Source organism: Sarcophilus harrisii, chromosome 2 (genome assembly GCF_902635505.1).
Source record: "Sarcophilus harrisii chromosome 2, mSarHar1.11, whole genome shotgun sequence".
Classification (NCBI taxonomy): Eukaryota; Metazoa; Chordata; class Mammalia; order Dasyuromorphia; family Dasyuridae; genus Sarcophilus; species Sarcophilus harrisii.
The window spans coordinates 340894982-340913059 of NC_045427.1; the positions used below are offsets into that span (position 1 = coordinate 340894982).

Sequence of the window (18078 nt, forward strand, 5' to 3'; positions counted from 1 at the left end):
TATTTGTTTATTAAATGTCCATCTTCTTCCTGGAAGAAAAGCTCGTTAGTGGGTAGTTTATTCTTGATCCCAAGTTCTTGTCTTGAATATCATATTCCAGGCCCTTCGCCTTTAATGTAGAGGCAGCCAGATCTTGGGGTGATCCTTATTGTGGCACCTTGGTATTTAAATGGTTATTTTTTTGGTGTTGTAAAATTTTTCCTTAATCTGATAGTTCTGAAATTTTGCCACAATTTTTGGGGTTTTTATTTTAGGGTTTCTTTAGGGTGTTCAAAATTCTTTTCAAGCCAATTCTGATTCTATTAATCTGGGCGTTCTTTTTGATACTTGTAAAATAGTATCTAGGCTCTTTTTCATATAGTTTTAAAAGTCCAATCCTCAGATTATCTCCAGACATTTTCCAAGTCTGTCGTTTTGCAAGTAGATAACCTGTTTTTGTTTCATTTTTTTTTGTTGACTGATTCTTGCGTCTCAATGAATCATTAGTTTCATTTTTGTTTAATTTTAAAGAATTATTTTCTTCATTAGCTTTTTTTACTTTTTTCTGTATATGTCCAATTGAGTTTTTAAATGGTCTGTGAATTTTTTCCATTTTATTTTTTTTTTTTTTTTTAGTGAATTATTTTCTTTTCCAATTCACAGATCCTAGTTTTTCGTGTTCTTTTGTCTTTCCAATTCAGGATCCTACTTTTTGGTTTCTTGTCTTTTTCCAACACAAATCCACTTCTAGTGAATTTTATTTTTCCAACACAATTTTACTTTCCGAGATTTTTTACTTTTTTCCACCGTATTTCAGGAAGTTGTTGCCCTTTGTAAGGCTTCTCTTTCCTTTCCCCATTTATCTTCTAACCTCTTTTGAGACTTTAATGGTTCTTTCATGAGAGCATCATGAAAGGAGGACAGTCTGATGATGTTTGCTGTTTGAGGTTCTTCGTTTGGTTGACCTGCCTTTTTCTGGGTTTAGGGTCGACGTTTTTTTCATCTTTTTATTCATGTTTTGCCTTGGGGTAGGTCTCCAGGGCAAGGGGTTACAGCTTCCTCTGCAGAGAGGAAAGATTAAACCATTCGGCCCGGGTATGGGGGCTCTGAGTGAGAGTTTTCCCTTCCCCAACAGGAAGTGATTCAGCACGGCCGGCTATCAAAGGCCCAGTTGGGCTGAGTGGGAATTGCCTCGGCCAGAGACTGGGGGAAAGTGTCACGCCCCAGGCCAGCCCTTGGGATTGGAGATTAGCAGCGACGAGACCGCAGACTGCAGACCGCAGACCGCCGAACTCTGCCCAGCATCTCGCCTGATGCAAATAGGCCCTGAAAAAGTCCCAGGCCCCAAGCCGAGCCCCCACTGTGCAGATTGGAGGCTAACCTGGCTGTGTCCTCCCCGCAGGACCAGCCCCCCAAGGAAAAACCCCGACTGGGGTTGGGGCTGCCGGCTGAGATTTGGTTTCACCTCTGAGGCCTCAGAACCCAACTCTCCCTGTCTGTGCTGATCTCCCCCGGCCCCGAACCAACCTTTTGGCTTAGACTGCAATTTTCTTCCCGGGAGTTGTTCTACTTCTTATCTTTAGGAATTGAGGTCAAGACTATTTTGAGGCTCGAATAATATTGATAAAGAGGGTAAGAGGAAACTTAGAAAGTCGCGGTGTCTTTCTGCCCTTGGCCCGCCCCTGAAAGTTTTCAAAAGAATCGGATATGAAGATAACACCTAAATGTTAATTTTTTAAATATCACAAACACTTAAGCTTTGAAATAGCATTGAACTAACTTTGAACCTAAGATTTCCATAGTGGCTTTTAAAAGGACTTTTGTCATTTACTGAGTAAATTCAATGCATAATAACATGTTCCTGATCAAATATCCTGTACCCTTTGTCCTTTTGCAATAGATATTACTTTGCTCCAGTAAACTGTTTACTGGTTTTGTAAAGTTCTCAGTGATAGTTAATTGCTTATAGCCCTTTTGTATCTTTTCAAAGTAGGTGTTTGTAAATTGTAAATTTGTTTTTCTGTATTCTTACATATTATTGTACCTTGTTAGTATAAACAATCAGCAAAAAACAAGCTCACATGTAGCACAAGAAGAGCTTTCCTTGAGTGACTTCATGGAAGGTAGAATGTACATCTCTATCCCCTTCTCTCTCCATTCTTCTCCAAGGGAAACTATTTCTTCCCAGTACTCAGGAAACAGGAAATTTGAGCTAGAAACCAGCACTTTCCTCTCCTCAGGGAGAGGGATGACTATGGTTGAAGTATATCTATCTATTCTCTTAAATATAGTTCATCTGGGAACACATGACTAATTTCTACTTAACTTTTGGTCATTTTCATTTTGGGGAAAAGCAGCCCTAAACTTTATATCAAAAATTTGACTCTATTCTCGACCCAATACCAATTCCACAAAACAAAAAGCAAAAAAACCCATTTATTTAAATCTTAGCAAAACCTTAATCAAAGAAAGTATATATAGGAGTATATTCCAGACAATTCAGAGTAAAGCTTTCCCTTTGGAAGCAAGATAACTAAGTTCAGCCAAGAGAGAGTATCTTTGATTTCACCCAAGGAGAAACTTTCCAACATCTCCAGGATAGCAAACTGGATAGAGGGACATGGTAGAGAATTGCAGTTCCTCACATGTCTTCCAGAAGTCTTTTCCTTCAGCATCCTGAAGTGAGGTTAACCTTTTCCATCTTTTCTTTTAAAGCTGGAAGCCAGAAGTGCCTGAATTGTAATAAAGTATAATAAAGAAGACTGTTTTGGAGAATCTCCAGAGGAAACTGAATATTGAAACTCTTAACTCTCACAAACTCGGCTCCACTTCTTATGCAGGGTAGGGCCTTTTATCTTCATAAATAAGCCCTCAAATGGGCTTCAGGAGTGAAGTTACAAATATAATTGCATCATATCTAAATTATCTCTGTGCATCTCCTTTGCTTTCAAGTTGAAAATCTATTGACAACTTTTGTCAACTCTAAAATAACTGGGTCTTAGTTTCTCTTTTGGGTACCACAGCAACACCTAAGAATAATTCCTGTGTTTAGAGTATAGGGAAGATCAAAAAACTCCCCTTGATCTTTAGTGAGCATGTGAATCCCTGCACATATAAATGAGGCTATTTTGCTCTCCTACTTCCTTGCACATATATATGAGGCTATTCTGCTCCCCTACTATCTGTGTATTGATAAAATTTGAATTCATCACAAATGTTATTCATCCATGGAACTTGTTTGAATTTTTACTTTTTTCAATGAAATTAGGTATCATTCATAACCTTTCTTTCTTAATGCTGAATCTGGACAACCCATTCCTTACTGATTTTAATTCAAGACTTCCTCTTTAAGAAGTGTCTTGTTGTTATTTATTTCATGGAAGTCAAATGAGGAAGAGGATAAGCCCTCAGCTCCCTCAACCCTTGTGTTGGGGTTTCATATGTTCTAGGAGTTCATTTAGGGTTAGATTTTCTTTCCAAAAAGGTATACTCAGAATTTTCTTTTTCCTATTTTCCATTTATTAGCTTATTTGAAGTTTTAATTTTTTTCCCTAGGTGTTTGAATTGAGAGAAATTTTTAAATTTATAAGCAATTAGCTTTTAATAAACTGTAAAAATTTTCATAAATTTTTATTTGGAGACAATTATAATATCCAAGTATACTAGCTATAAGAGGCTTTAGCCTTTCTAAAGATTTAAGGACAGTGCTGAATGAATTACTTAGGACTTTTTATATTGCATTTAGGAGGCCATTAAGTAATGTGCCACATAGACTTTATTGAAACTCTTTAAATGCAAGGTACTGGGTTGGGAGAGGGGAAGAACACTTGAACAGATGATGCTTAATCACCCTTCAGCCTTCAGAGACCTTTCCATAACTGGGGAATATGGGGAAAAATATGTCCCAGTTATTTTGCTGAGAACAGCAAATATTTATATATGTGAGTGGTGGGGAGTATAATGGGGGGGGAGGGAATAGATTATGTGTGAAGCTCCTGTGTCAAATTTCAAGGAATATATAGCTCATTACTGAAAGAACTGGTGTTTGGGATGAAACAGTTGCTCCCTTGGTCTTCTTATCTACTCTAAGAAGACGATTACTAGGAAGAGAAAGAACCTAAGTCTTGACCTAGTTTATCTGAAGACACAGACAGAGGGAATTGTTTGGGAAATGTGATCTAAAGTAAAACTGAAAAGCAAATCCAACAATTCTACTCTACTGATTCGCTCAACTCATTGCAAAAAGAAATTATTCCAAAACTTCTTTTCTTCTCAAGCCTCCCATTTCTCTCCTTTTCCGTCTTATCTGAAAACCTTAACTCTCAATTTACTGATAAAATTGAAGCCATTTGATATGATGTTCCTTTTCTTCTTTTTATCTTCAAGCTCCTTGAAATCAAGCCCAAATCTCTTCTCTTTTTCTCCAGTTCCTGACAAAGAGGTGCCCTTCTCCTCGCCAAAGTCTCTGGCCTTGATTGGCCTTGATTGCATACCCCTTTTGTCTTCTCCAGTAGATTGTAGCTTCTATCATCCTATGTATATATTTTTAATTTTAAAGTTAAATTTTATTTTTTCAGTTATCTAGCATCCATTTTTATTTCTCTTAGGTCCATTCTGAAAAGAAAAAGAAAATTCCTGCAACAAACTTGTATTGTTAAGTAAAACAAATTGCCAGTTGTACTTAATACCAGTTTGTTAACTGATTGACTAATAAAAGGATTTATCCAATATCATGTGTCTCATTCTGGATATTTAGCCCATCTCTTCTCTGATGCATTTTCTATCAGTGATTCTCTGGAACTATGGTTAATCAGAATTCTTAAGTGTCTCAAAATTGTCTGTTTTTTAAATCTTTTTATAGTATAAATTGTTCTGATTGTACTCTGATCTGCATTTGTTTATACAAATTTCAGATTTTTTTCTTCTGAAATTGTTTCTTTCATTATTTTTTACATCACAGTCTTGGAAGGGAAATAGGATAAGTGCAGTGGATCAGTGTTGAACTTGGAATTAGAAAGACTTGAATTTAAATCTAGCCTTTAAGGCACTTAATTTTTTTCTTTAAAATTTTTTTAATGGTAATTGATTATTTTTACCTTTTTTTTTCTTTTGAGTTCAAAATTTCCTTTCTCTTCCCTTTCTCTTTCTTCATCTCTTCCCCCTATTCAGTAAGAAGGCAAGCAATATGTAACTGTTACATATATGAAATTAAGCAAAATATTTTCCATACCAAAAAATCAAGAAAAATAAATTGAGATAATTATATTTCAATTTAAATTGCTCTAAGAGGTCATCAATTCTCTTTGGAGGTGGATAGCAATTTTTATTAAGTTCTTCCAAATTGTCTTTGTATTGATCAGAGTAGTTAAATCTTTCATGGTCAATCATAATTACAATATTGCTAATACTGTGCCCAATGATCTTCTGGTTCTGCTCAATTCATTTTGCATTCATGTATGGGGTCTCAGGTTTTTCTGAAACCATCCTTTTCATCATTTTTATAATACAACAGTGTTGCATCATAATCACACACTTGTTCAGCCATTTCTGAACTGATGGAAATCCCTTCAATTTCCAATTCGTTGACACCAAAAAAAGAGAACTGTTATAAATGTTTTTGTATATATAGGTCCTTTTTCATTCTTTTAAAGTCTTTTTGGGATACACCTAGCTAGTGGTACTGCTGGGCAAAAGGGCATATGCAACGTTTTAAAGCCCTTTTGATGTAGTTCTAAATTGTTCCAAATGGTTGGAACAGTTCCCAGTTTTATCAATAATTTATTAGTGTACTTATTTTCTCCAATCCTCTATATCATTTCTTATTTCTGACAGATTAAGTTGATACTTCAAAGTTTTAATTTTCATTTTCCTAATCAAATTTTTTTATTTGACTATAGTTTTGATTTATTCTGAAAACTATTTGTTAAATATTCCTTGACCATTTATAATTTAGGGAATAGCTCTTATTTTCATAGATTTGACTCAATTCCTTGCATGTTTAAAAAATGAGGGCTTTAACAGAGAAATCTGGTATAAAAAATTTTGCTATTACTTTATTATCTGTAGTAACTTTTTCTTTCTAATCAGATAAGACATAATAGATTCTGATCCTTATCTTAGCTATTCATTTTAATTCCTTGTGTATCTTTCCTGTTTCAAGCAGGTGTCTTATAAGCAACATAATATTGGATTCTGGTTTCTAATCTATTTTGCTATCTGTGTCTGATTGGTGGGTTGATTCATCTCATTTCCATTCACAATTGTTAATTGTGTGCATTTTTCCCTATTCTATTTTCTTCAGATTATTATTCTTTCTCTTTATGCTGTTCCTTTTCAAGAGTCCATTCTACTTCTGACTACTGCCTTCTTTAATCTGCCTACCCTTTTATCACACTTCTGTTTTCTCTTGTCCCTTTTCCTCCTAATTTCCTCCTTGAGTAAGATAGATTTCTATACCCAACTGAATATGTATATAGTCTTCTTTTATTAAAACAACTGTGATGAGAGTGATATTCAAGCACTGCCCACGACTTCCATCCTGCTTTTTCCCTCCATTGTAAAAGCTCTTCCTTGTGACCCTCTTTTGTGTGATTTCCTCACCCCCCCTTTTTTTTTATCCTTTCCCCATTCTTCTAATGTGCATTCCTCTTTCTCACCTTTTTACTTATTTTGAGATTATCCCAACATAATTTCCTCAAACCCATGTCCTTTGTCTATGTGGACTTCTAGCTGCTCTAAAAATGATAAAGTTCTTAGAAGTTATATGTATCATTTTCTTTGTAGAAATGTAAAGTTAAACTTTACTGAGTTCCTTATGATTTTTCTTTCCTGTTTATATTATTTTTGAATGTCAAATTTTCTATTCAACTCTGATCTTGTTTAGAATCTTTTAGAGTTCTCTGTTTCATTAAATATCAATTTTTCCTGACTGTAGCTCTATGGTATTTGAATGGTTTCTTTCTGGCTACTTGAAAGATTTTCTCTTGACCTGGGAGTTCTACAATTTGACTATAATATTCCTGGTAGTTTTCATTTTGGGATTCTCTTTCAGGAGATAATCAGTGATTTCTTTCAGTTTCTCTTTTACTCTCAAATTCTGAGATAGTGTTTCAGTTTTTCTTTACAATTTCATGAAATATGATATTTAGGCCCTTTAAAAAAGTAATGAATTTCAACCCAATAATTTTTAAATTATTCATCTTCCATCTATTTCTAAGCCTGATGTTTTCCCTTTTTATCTTCAGGTTATTATTATATTTTTTGGTTTATTTTTCTAGCATGTTTTTTGATTTTGAATTTAATGTTAAGAGTTAGACTCAGTGCAAGGGATAATGTAAAAAAAATTACCCTGGCATGGATTCTGTCAATAAAAAGTTACTATAAAAAAAAAAAAAAGAATCCATTGTCAGTCAAAAAAGCAAAGAGGCCAGAAACAGGATGTAAACAGGGAAAACTGAGTTGGCAAAACAAAAGCCAGAGAATCCCAGTACAAATAGGAAAATGAGACCTTAGCAATCAAAGATCAGTTCAATAGACTTAAAGCTTTTACAAAGAGTTTGCATGCAATTTTACTCAATATAACTGCCTCTGAAGGACTGGTAAGTGATCTTAATCTTGCTCATCTTGATAATCTAAAGAGTTTCAGCCATAGACTTCTCATGACAGCTTTTAAGGTTTTCCTCAAATTTGAGGATTCCAATATAATATAAGTACATTATCTCAATATATTTCTTCAACTGAAAAGATCAATAAACTATTGAAAATCATAAAAAAATATGAAAAAAAATCTTACAAATCCATACCTGGAAGAGTGTGTTATTGTGGTTATGGCATGTAATACAATATATGTAGGTGTAGCTCCGAAATATTGTAGATCTGGTTCTGGACCACCACAATAAAGTAAATATTGAACTAAAAAAAAAAAGACTGCTCACCTGCAGAGTGGGGGTCATTTATCCAACTTAAGGTTTTTTCATCTTGCTTTCATAGTTATGTGGTTCTGTGACTTTTTTAGTGTTTTCAAGATCCTGGAAGAGGATTGCTTTTCTGGTTTGGGCTGTGGTTCTTCATGAGGTTAGGCTCTTGCTTCCTTAAAACCATATGCATTAGTGCTTCTCATTGCCCTGAAACTCTGACCAGGGCCTTGGTGTTCTTCTTCACTTTGGAACTGAGAATAAAGATTGAGTCAAGTCTACTGGACTTAGCAACTAAGAAATCATTATTAACTTTGAAGAAAGCCATTTCAATGGAATGACAAGGTCAAGAGCTAGATTAGAAGAGTAAGAAGAGAAAGAAAGTGGAAGCACCTATAAGAGATAGCTTTTTCAAGAAGTTTTAGCTACAAGGAAAGAAGAAATATAGGATGACCCTTAGCTGTGATTGAATAATCAAGTGAGGGTTCTTTGCAGGATAAAAAAATCATGGGAATGTAAGCAGTAGAGAATGAACTAACATACAGAAAAAAATTAAAAATAAGTTAAAAAAATTAGGGATGACAGAGGGGGCAATCTATTGGAAAAGACAGGATGGAATGGGATGAATTGAAAAAGTAGAAAGATTTGCCTTGGTAAGAAAAATGCTTCATCATATGAAATAGGATTAAAGAAGGAGATAAATGATAGTAAGCATCTGAGTGATAGAAGAAGAAGGGAGAAAAGGGACCTCATGGAAGATGGCCTTAATTTTTGAGCAAAATGTTAGGAAAAGTTTTCAGCTGAGAGAGTGGAGGAAGGGAGACCCATGGGAAGTTTGAGAATGGATAAAGTTTAGAAAAATGATTGTGGAGAGTAGGATAGTAAGATAGGAAGGTAAAGTAAGATTGTCTAGAATTAGTGAGAACACAGTTGAAATTATATGAAACTTGTAATGGATCTAGTCAGAACAGTTGTAATTTTCTCCAATTCTATTTTTGTAACGTGTCTAAGAATAAAAGTGATGAATTTTTGTTTTAAGAAGTCATTCAAGGTTAAGGGTTGTCATGGTATTTTGAGACACCATGTTTTCTAGAGTTATACTCAGCAAGCAAACTGTGCTGTGAGCTTGGCATAACAACAATTTTTTGAGCTTAGCTTCTGGATAATCTCACCCTCTGGCAAAATCACATAATTATTTTTATTGCTTTTACCAACACCAGGTGTTTTCTGAGCTTAGACATCTGAGCTTAGACAAGCAATAGACAATCTCAGACAAGTTCCAGTCATGAAGCTCTGCCCCGAATCAAACTTGCCACATTGTTGCTGTTCATTTCCATTGTTCCCTCTTTGTCAGGGTCACAGCTCACTCAGTAGCCATATGTATAAATATTGGGATTGGCCTATACTTAAGTAGGTCCCACCACCAGAGGTGGGCTCCTAGCTTGCAAATCGTGACTCTCCCATCTAGAGATAGAGATAGACTGTTCTGTTTGGCTTCAGCTGCCCACAATTTAGAGGCTCATTTATCCAAGTTGACAAAGTGACTGGGTATAGTATATATATATATGACAGTATAGAATTGAATTGGTTTTGAGAAAGAACCAAGATAAAGATGATAAAATGGCTAGTGGAGGGAAGATGGCTTGGAAGAGAACTGAGGGGTAAAAGAATTGGAAGTCACAATGCAGATGAAAAATAGGGTTTTGTAAAGGAAGGCAGCTATTTCAGAATACTTGAGCAAAGAGGTAATGCATCAGTTGGTGATGACAAGATAAAGATTATAAACATCCTTGTCTGTGTTTGAAGAGATTAGAGGAATACTTAATGAGAAATCAATAGGTTAAGGAAATGAATGGTAAAGGTGTTTGAGGGAGAATTAATATATGTGAAGTTCCTAGTGTGAATCTCAAAGGAAAAGAGGTGATGAGAGATGAAAGCAGAGGGAGAACATGGAATACGCAATGGGATTATTACAAGGAGTATTACAACTCCCCTGCCTCAAACCAATGAGCTGAATCAAATGAGGAAAAGTGAAGGCAGTACTCAAAAAGTTGACCAGAAAAGATGGAGAGCCAGGTTTCAATAATTGTCATTTATCCTTCATTTTCATCTATTGAGATTATCATATGATTTCTGTTAATTTTGTTACTGATATGGTCAATTATGCTAATAGTTTTCCTTATATTGAATCAGCCCTGCCTCATAGCGTATTATTTTGCTATTAAGTTGTTGTAATCTTTGCTAATAGTTTATTTAAAAATTATCAATTTTTAGTTTATTTAATAAGTAGTTTATTTAAAAAGTATCAATATTTTTAGGGAGATATGTATAATTTTCTTTCTCTATTTTGGTTCTTCTTACTTTAGGTATCAGCACCATATTTGTCATTCTTCATTTTCAGAGGACCAATGACATTACAAGAGTGCTATCTTGACTTGTGAGTAAATTGGATTTAAGTGAGGCACCCTCACTGTCTCTATCAGAGTTAGGGGAGTTCAGTGACTAATAATGGCCCAGGATGTTTCTTGTTTAATCACTAGTCTTTGAAGTGATGAGGAGTTACAAAATTGAGCCTCACAAATGACCATGTGTCTTCCATATCATAATGCATTTGCCTCATCCCTACAGCATTCATTGGTACTGAGATTAGTATTTGTCCAAGTTCTCTCAAACTCCATCTTAAATTTCACTAGCTGATCAGCCTATCTTGGCAGCCTAAATCCAACCATGATACAGTTTGGAATACAGGGTCTAATTATTCCCCAGATAGGTTGGTCATGGAGTCTTGCAGGTAGTGGGAAGAATTAACATAGATATAATCTATGAAATATCTTTTTTTAAGAACTTCACCCCTCCTTTGTTTCTCCAGTTTCCTTATGAGGAGTTGACTATAGTGGAAATTCATGATTATTATTCCTGTGTAACTTCCTATTTTAGTCAAATGAACAGTGACCAAAAAATGATTTCTGTGTGGAGAATATAAATGGTTCATATTTTTTATTTCCTATTTCTTATTTCCTATATATTCTTATTTCATAAAACATTTCTTGAGGCTTTGGAATTCTGCTGTAGAAAGAGGTTTCTTGTTGGCTTCAGAGCCATCAGAAACTATTTTTCTAATGCATCTTTAGTCTTCTAGGTGAACTTCTCTTGCAATTTTCCCAGTTCCTCAGTGCAGTGGTCCTTCCTTGCTCTTTGTGGAAGAAATTATATTCCAAGGGGAAGTAATGAAATAAATCTGAGGCATTCTTATAATCAGTTCTAACATTTTCTCTGCACTCAGTCTTTGATGTGATGCAAGAAAACCTTTGGGTTGGAGATTGTGTTTCAGAACATTGAAGATCTGTTAGTTACTAGCAATTTTATGTTGCAAAGTCCTTAAAAGCCAAGAGTTCTATTTTTTATTTCTGAGTGGGCTGGTCAATTTACTTTTAGAAATCCTATTATGCTGACACTCCAAATTCCTTCTCCAGCACCTGCCTTGGACAAATTGATTTTCATCAATGGTAGATTGTTCAATTTATACCTAGCAAATTTCTATTGCTTTCAGGTTCACAAAGAGCTTTACAAATATTTCATTTTATCCTTATGCCCATTCTGGGATTGGTGCAATTTTGATCTCAGTGACTTTCCATAACTAGTAAGTATCTGAGGCTATATTTGAATTCAAGTCTTTCTGATTCCACATATTAGCTGTTTCACTGAGCAGATTCTCCACATCCCTTCAGAAATCCTGACTTAGAATACCTTAGTGTAATATGTTGTCCTCCAATCTCTCCACATTATTGATTTGCATTGCCTTTCTACCTTTTCAACTACAATTCTATCTTGTCTCAGTTACCACACCAAACCTTAATTAATAGCATTCTGGCCTTGATCAAGTCAAGTTGAGGTTTGGTGTTGTTTCAAAATGAAACACTCACTCATAGATGTTTAGCAGTTAACAAAAAAAGTTTATTTACCTATCACATAGAAAGGATAGTAATTAAACAAGGATACTGAATCATGTAGCTTTGGTTGATGTGTTCCCCTTCCTTGCATATGGAAGCCTGTCAGGTCAACAAAGCAAGTCTGAAGGCCCTTGATTTCACTTAAGTGGATCTAATCCATGATAAGGACATGGAAACCTTAGTACATCGTGGTTTTATAACATGAAATGACAGATCACAAGACCCTGAAAGCCTCAGACATTTCTGGAGCAGCTAGGTGGTGTGGTGGATAGACTGCTCAGCCTGGAGTCAGAAAGACCTCACTGCAAATCCAGCCACACACACTTAATAGCCAAAATGGGGATCTATAAAATAAATATTAAATGGGGATAATAATGGTGCCAATACCTTCTAGAGCTGCTATGAGGATCAAATAAGATAAAACATGTAAAGTCATGGTATCACTTTCCCTGCTGTTATGGTGGTCTTCAAGAATGAAGAACAAACAACATATTTGGGATATTGATGCATATTTAGAGGATTTACAGGAATAGAGAAGAGCTCAATTTGTAATACTGAGCTTCTGGGTGTGTTGGGAATCTGTCATTGTAAACATAAACATGTAAACTGTAAACATTCCCTTTATCTGGTTACAGCATTACAAAAATTCTGACAGTGGCATCATGGAATTCTGGGTCATCCAAAGAGGCTGGCTAGGATCAACTGAGAAGAGGAATTGGAAAAATTGTATAGTAGCTGAGGAATAAATAAGCCTTCATGTTGACTGGCTGAAGTATAGGTATTGATTAATAGACGTCAGCAAATTATTAACATCAGACAGAAACAATGAATTTCTAAAGTGGGACTAACTTCTGACACAAAAATAGGGAAACTCTTAACTGGGGAATTGTCTCTCACACCCACTCCCCTTCTTTCCATTTGCTTTCAATAAGAACTTCTCTTAAATCACATAATCTTATAGTCCAGCAGCCTAACTCACAAAGCAAGGATTAATACTGATATAAAATGGAGTTGGGTGATTAATTAATTTCACATTTTGAATCTTTCTTCTCTACTTACTTACATTACTATCTTAGTTCAGAATGGTACCTCTTGTTTGATGTATATAACAGAATCATAATTGCTTTTCTTGTTTTGAATCTCAATTTTTTAACCCATTCCCTCAAAAGTAGCAAAGTAATATTCCTGAAATATGGATCTCTGAGCATGTCTTTCTCCTGCTCATTAGCATCAGTGACTCGCTAATGCTTATAAGATAAAATACAAACTACACAACTCTTTATGTAAATGATGACAACTCATAGTGTTTTGGAAGTCCTTTATATATCTCAGTAACCCTGTAAAGTGGAGGTACAATTATTGTTCCCTTTTTGCAGATATGGAAACCAAGATTCTAAAGGTCATCCAGGATCTTTCTGTGACCAGCTCCTGCCTGCTTTCCATTATACCATGTTGTCTCTCAAAATCTAGTTTTATCATAACTTCACAGAACTATTGCATATAATTCCAATTTATAGGTTCCATATATCATTCAAACAGACCTACATTCATTAATCCAATCTCATATATGGATACGATTTACAGGGCAAATTTGATTTGATGTCAAAATATCAAGTTTGAATTTTGACTCTTCTGTTTTATTACTTGTATGATCTTGGGAAATCCAGTTAACACTTCTGCTTTAGTTTCCAGATTCAGTTAAAATTCTACAAGCGTTTTGTTAGGTATAAATAAGGCATATAAAGCTAACAATCAAATATTCCATTCCTCCATGGAGCTTATAGTCTATTGAAAAGAAGCAACATATACATAGCAAATTAAATAAAAGTGCATACAAAATTTTTCAGGGGAGTATACAGATCTAATATAAAGGGCAGTGTGTTAAGTTGAATACAGAAGATTACAAATAGAGGGGTAAGATAGATTTGAATGAGTACAGGAAGAATGATGGGTTTGACTAGATGTTTTTTAAGGTCATCCAATTCTAACTCTGTGATCCTATGATCCTTTCCCCAGGTTATCTTTCAACCTTGGAATGCACGTCTGCCTATGATCCTTATTCTAAGTTTATATCAAATAACACATTTTGTGAAAAGCCTTTGCAGACCCACCTAGTTGTCAGTACTATCTACTTCCACAAACAGTATTTTTATTTACTCAATCTGGGTAAAAGTATACTCCCAGTAGAATATAAGTTTCTTGAGGGAAGGAACAGTTTTTCATTTTGTTTTTGTATCCCCACCCAGTACCTAGAACAATGCCTCATACATAATAGTCATTTCATAAATTCTTGTGTAATTGAATTGAATATAGAATAATATTCTAAACAGACTAGACCAGATAAGTCAGCTTCACATGTGAATTTGCAATTGCATAATGTTTTAATCACTATGTGATTCTCTATTTCAAGAATCTAATCTTGTGAAAAATCAATTCTAGTTGATAATCCTTCTTAATACTGTCCAATAAACAGCATCTTCAGATATATTAGAAACCTGCCTTCACTCAGTCATGAGCCATAATCTAGACCAGTTCTGGGAAAGGAAATTTACTTCAAACTGAACACAAAACATTACCTTTTTCATTAAAAGTCTGCTACATTCTCACTGGATCTGAATTTCATGACCTACACAAAGCAGGTTTGGCAAAAGAATTTCACTGGGGGATAAGTGGAAAAAATAAATAATAACTACTAAGAACAAAGCACAATTGCCCATCTTGTTTCCAAAATGTAATTTTTAAAATTTTAGTTGGTGGGCTGAAGAAGGTTAAATTAAAAAAAACAAAGCAGGGAAAAACTTAAATTCTAAACCAAGATCGTGCTTATAATGTTATCGTCACACTTGGTTTGAACGGGTTAGAGTTAACAACTCTAAAGTCCGGAGCCCTAGGAACTACTTATCAAATTTACCTTACTGAAGAAGACGAGGCTGCATCCTAGCCCAAGAAAAAAGGAGGAAGGGGGAGCAGAGCTTTTGAGGCTTGTAGGAGGAAGGCGTGTAGGAATAAACAGGAAGAGATGAGGCAGACTAGGCGGAGTTTGTGGTTTAGAAATGAACCACTGCAGGGAGGCAGAGCGGGTGCTAAAATAAAAACCAAGACTATGGGAGAAAAAACCCTGGTCGTTGAAGTGACAACCGAAGTCCCAGCCCTTAGTCTTGGGTACCGAGACCAGTCCCACGACCGGCCTGGCTATGTCAGATCCTGGTTTAGCATGGTGTTTAAGGCGCTAAGGTGAGTATACTTGCTTCCTCCTCCCGGTTCAGCCACCATTTCTGGTTCCTGGGCAGGCCTCAGGACCTCCCTGGAAGACTTCGCCTTCTAACTTGTTTGCACTTTATAATTTCCGCCTGTACTAGTGAAGTACCTGGGGTTTTGGGGAGGGGCTACTGATTGGAGTCTGTTCAAGAGCCAGTCTCTAGCATGTCAGAGCTGATCTTCCTTGAAGAGGAGAATCTAATAAACCGAAAAGTGGAACCTATAATATTTTGACTTGATGCCCAGCAGTAAAGGCAAGGTAAAGACAAAAACAAGGTAAGAACAATTAGGGAGTAATTCCTCATTGGCAAATTATTGGATTGGGAAGGAAAAGAGTCCTTCAAGTTTTGTTCATACTACTATTAGCCTTAATCTCAGAAATGTGTCTGGGACAAGGTTGCTTCAAAGTTGAATAACTCACTGCTCAATAAATTTTAGTGACTTTGTCCCCTTTGGATTCTACTGCCTATCTGTTTGGCATTAAACACATTGTTAAACTCTTCACAACCTATCCCCTAACTATATTTCCATGCTTATTTTATGTTCTTTCTAGTTAGGCAAAATTGGCTTTCTTGCTATTTCTCCTATGACATCCTGAGTTCCATTTAAGTCAACTTTTACTAACTGCTCCGTATTCTTTCTTCTGCAACATTCCCAGACAGGATTCCCATTCTCTCCTTTCTTCCCCTCCTTCCCCTTTTTCTCCCCTTTGATGAAGTTTGTCACTGAGAGGAACAGATGGAAACAATTATAGCTTCACCCTGAAAAGCAAAGCTAATAGTTTGTGTTGAACACACCCAATGTATGAGAAGGCTAAGGATAAGTAGAGGGTGAGTCAGACATTTAGATTGTTTAGTTTGCTGATATGTTTTATTAAAAGCTTTATCTTGAAGGAAGTGTTCTATCTTATTGTTGCAGCTATAATTATGCTAAACCGATTGAAATTTTTTTTTTTGTTTTGAGTCAAGGAAATATGTATTTATTAAACACTTACCATGTACCAGGTGCACTGTGCTAAATACACAGTCTAATTGGGAAGACAACAGCCAAAAATATGAGAAAGGAATATTAAAAGTTATTGACAGTATCAAAGAATGCAGGTGTAAAGAAAAATGATGACTGAGGAAAGACCACTCAATTTGACAATTAAGAGATAATTAGTAACTTTAGAGAGAATAATTTACATTGAATGATAAAATCCAAAGGCAGATTGTAGAATTAAGCTAAGAATGAGGATTGAGGTACCAATTATAGATTTTTTTTTTTTTAAGAGTTTAGCCAGAAGGAACTGGAAAGTGAGTGAATGCCCATCAGTTAGGAAATGGCTTGAATAAGTTATGGTATATAAATGTAATGGAATATTATTGTTCTATAAGAAATGATCACCAGTGTGATTTCAGAAAGGCCTGAAAAGATTTACATGAACTGATGCTAAGTGAAGTAAGTAGAACCAAGAGAGCATTGTACACAGCAGCAAGATTATGTGATGATCAATCCTGATGGACATGGTCCTTTTCAACAATAAGGTGATTCAGGTCATTTCCTGTTGTTCTTTTTCCAAAACACAGCCAGGTGATAAAAGTTCAGATCTTTTATTGCGTCCTTCAATATAGCCCGGTCAGTTCAGAGGCCTATCTCTCTGCTTGGTTCCAAGAGCTCCCTCCAAATGTCTCCAAATCCAAAGGTTTGTCCTTCAGACTCCAGCCAGCACCAAGATGGAAGATGCAAAGAATCTCTCTTGCCTCAAGAGAGGGCTTCTAGGCTTCCTCCCAGAGTGCTCCTCTCTGACCCCTGGGAATGTTCCCAAGTAACTCTTTCCAGCTCTAAGAGCTTCCTGTATATATATGATCTCCCAAAGGTTAACTCCTCCTTCTGGAGAAAGAGGGATTCTGGGTTATCTCCCAGAGTGCTCTCTGGCCCTAAGAACTTCAAGGGAGGTGTGAATTCGGATATCTCATACTAATCCCTGAAATCTCCCAAACATGTGAACGCCATTGAGTACTTAGATACTTATGAGTTCTCTAAAGGTGTGAACACAAGCATAGTTTCTATCAGTTGTACTTAGTACCTTGTTTCAAGTTCTGGCCCAAAATATCTCCTTCTAAGATCAAATTAATCATATTGAACCATGCCAAATTAGATAATTATTGTCTATATCAACTCCAATGGCTTAACAGTTTGTAAAGATTCCAACAATTTCCAAAGTTCTTGTGATGAAGAGAGCCATCTGTATTCAGAAAGAGGACTATGGAGATTGAATATGGATCACATCATAATATTTTCACCTTTTTTTTGTTGTTTGCTTGCTTTTTTTTCTTTCTACTTTTTTCTTTTTAATCTTATTTTTCTTGTGCAGGATGATAAATATGTAATTATGTATAGAAGAATTGTGCATGTTTAATCTAAATTGGATTATTTGCTGTCTAGAGGAAGGGGAAAATAGGGAGGGAAGAAGAAAAATTTGGAACACAAAATTTTGCAATAGTGAATGTTGAAAACTATCTTTGCATGTACTTTGAAAATAAAATATATATATATTTTAAAAAGTATAACCAGAAATCAGGAGATAAAATATGGATACCAGTTATGGATGGATCAAGGGAAGGATGGGGAAACGTGAGCATTTTTTAAAGATGCTGGTGGTAGGCAGTAGGTAAGCATGTAGCTAGCAGGCAAAGAAAGACTGAAGATTTTTGAGAGAGTAGGGATTATGGAGAGGGCAAACTGTTGGGACAAGAGGAGATGGAATGGTATGGACAGGATGTAGAGGGCTGGAACTAAGTACTGAGGTCGGGATTGCTGAGCACTTGAGGCTAACTACCGATTGGACAATACTCTATGTACATATGCTTGGAAAATGATCCTTTCCACTGTCCGTACTGGCTCAATGATTGGTGTATAGAGGATTATAGTCCTGACCTCAGTGCATAGTTCTAGTCTTCTACAACAGTGAAAGAGATGGTGGTCAAAGGCATTTG

At 35.7% G+C, this 18078-nt stretch overlaps 1 protein-coding gene across 2 annotated transcripts in view; it reads left to right on the forward strand.

The window, feature by feature from the left end:
* The first annotated feature begins 10262 nt into the window (after positions 1–10262).
* ABHD12B (abhydrolase domain containing 12B) overlaps positions 10263–18078 on the forward strand; it is a 43770-nt gene continuing 35954 nt past the window's right edge. Inside the window, exon 1 of one of the 2 annotated variants that reach the window (XM_031952988.1) lies at positions 10263–10329. In XM_031952988.1, coding sequence (XP_031808848.1) covers positions 10301–10329 — 29 coding nt within the window. In that variant the 5' untranslated portion in view covers positions 10263–10300. Of the gene's footprint in view, positions 10330–13931; positions 15077–18078 lie in introns of those variants that run through there. The other variant, XM_003759111.4, reaches the window with a different exon arrangement.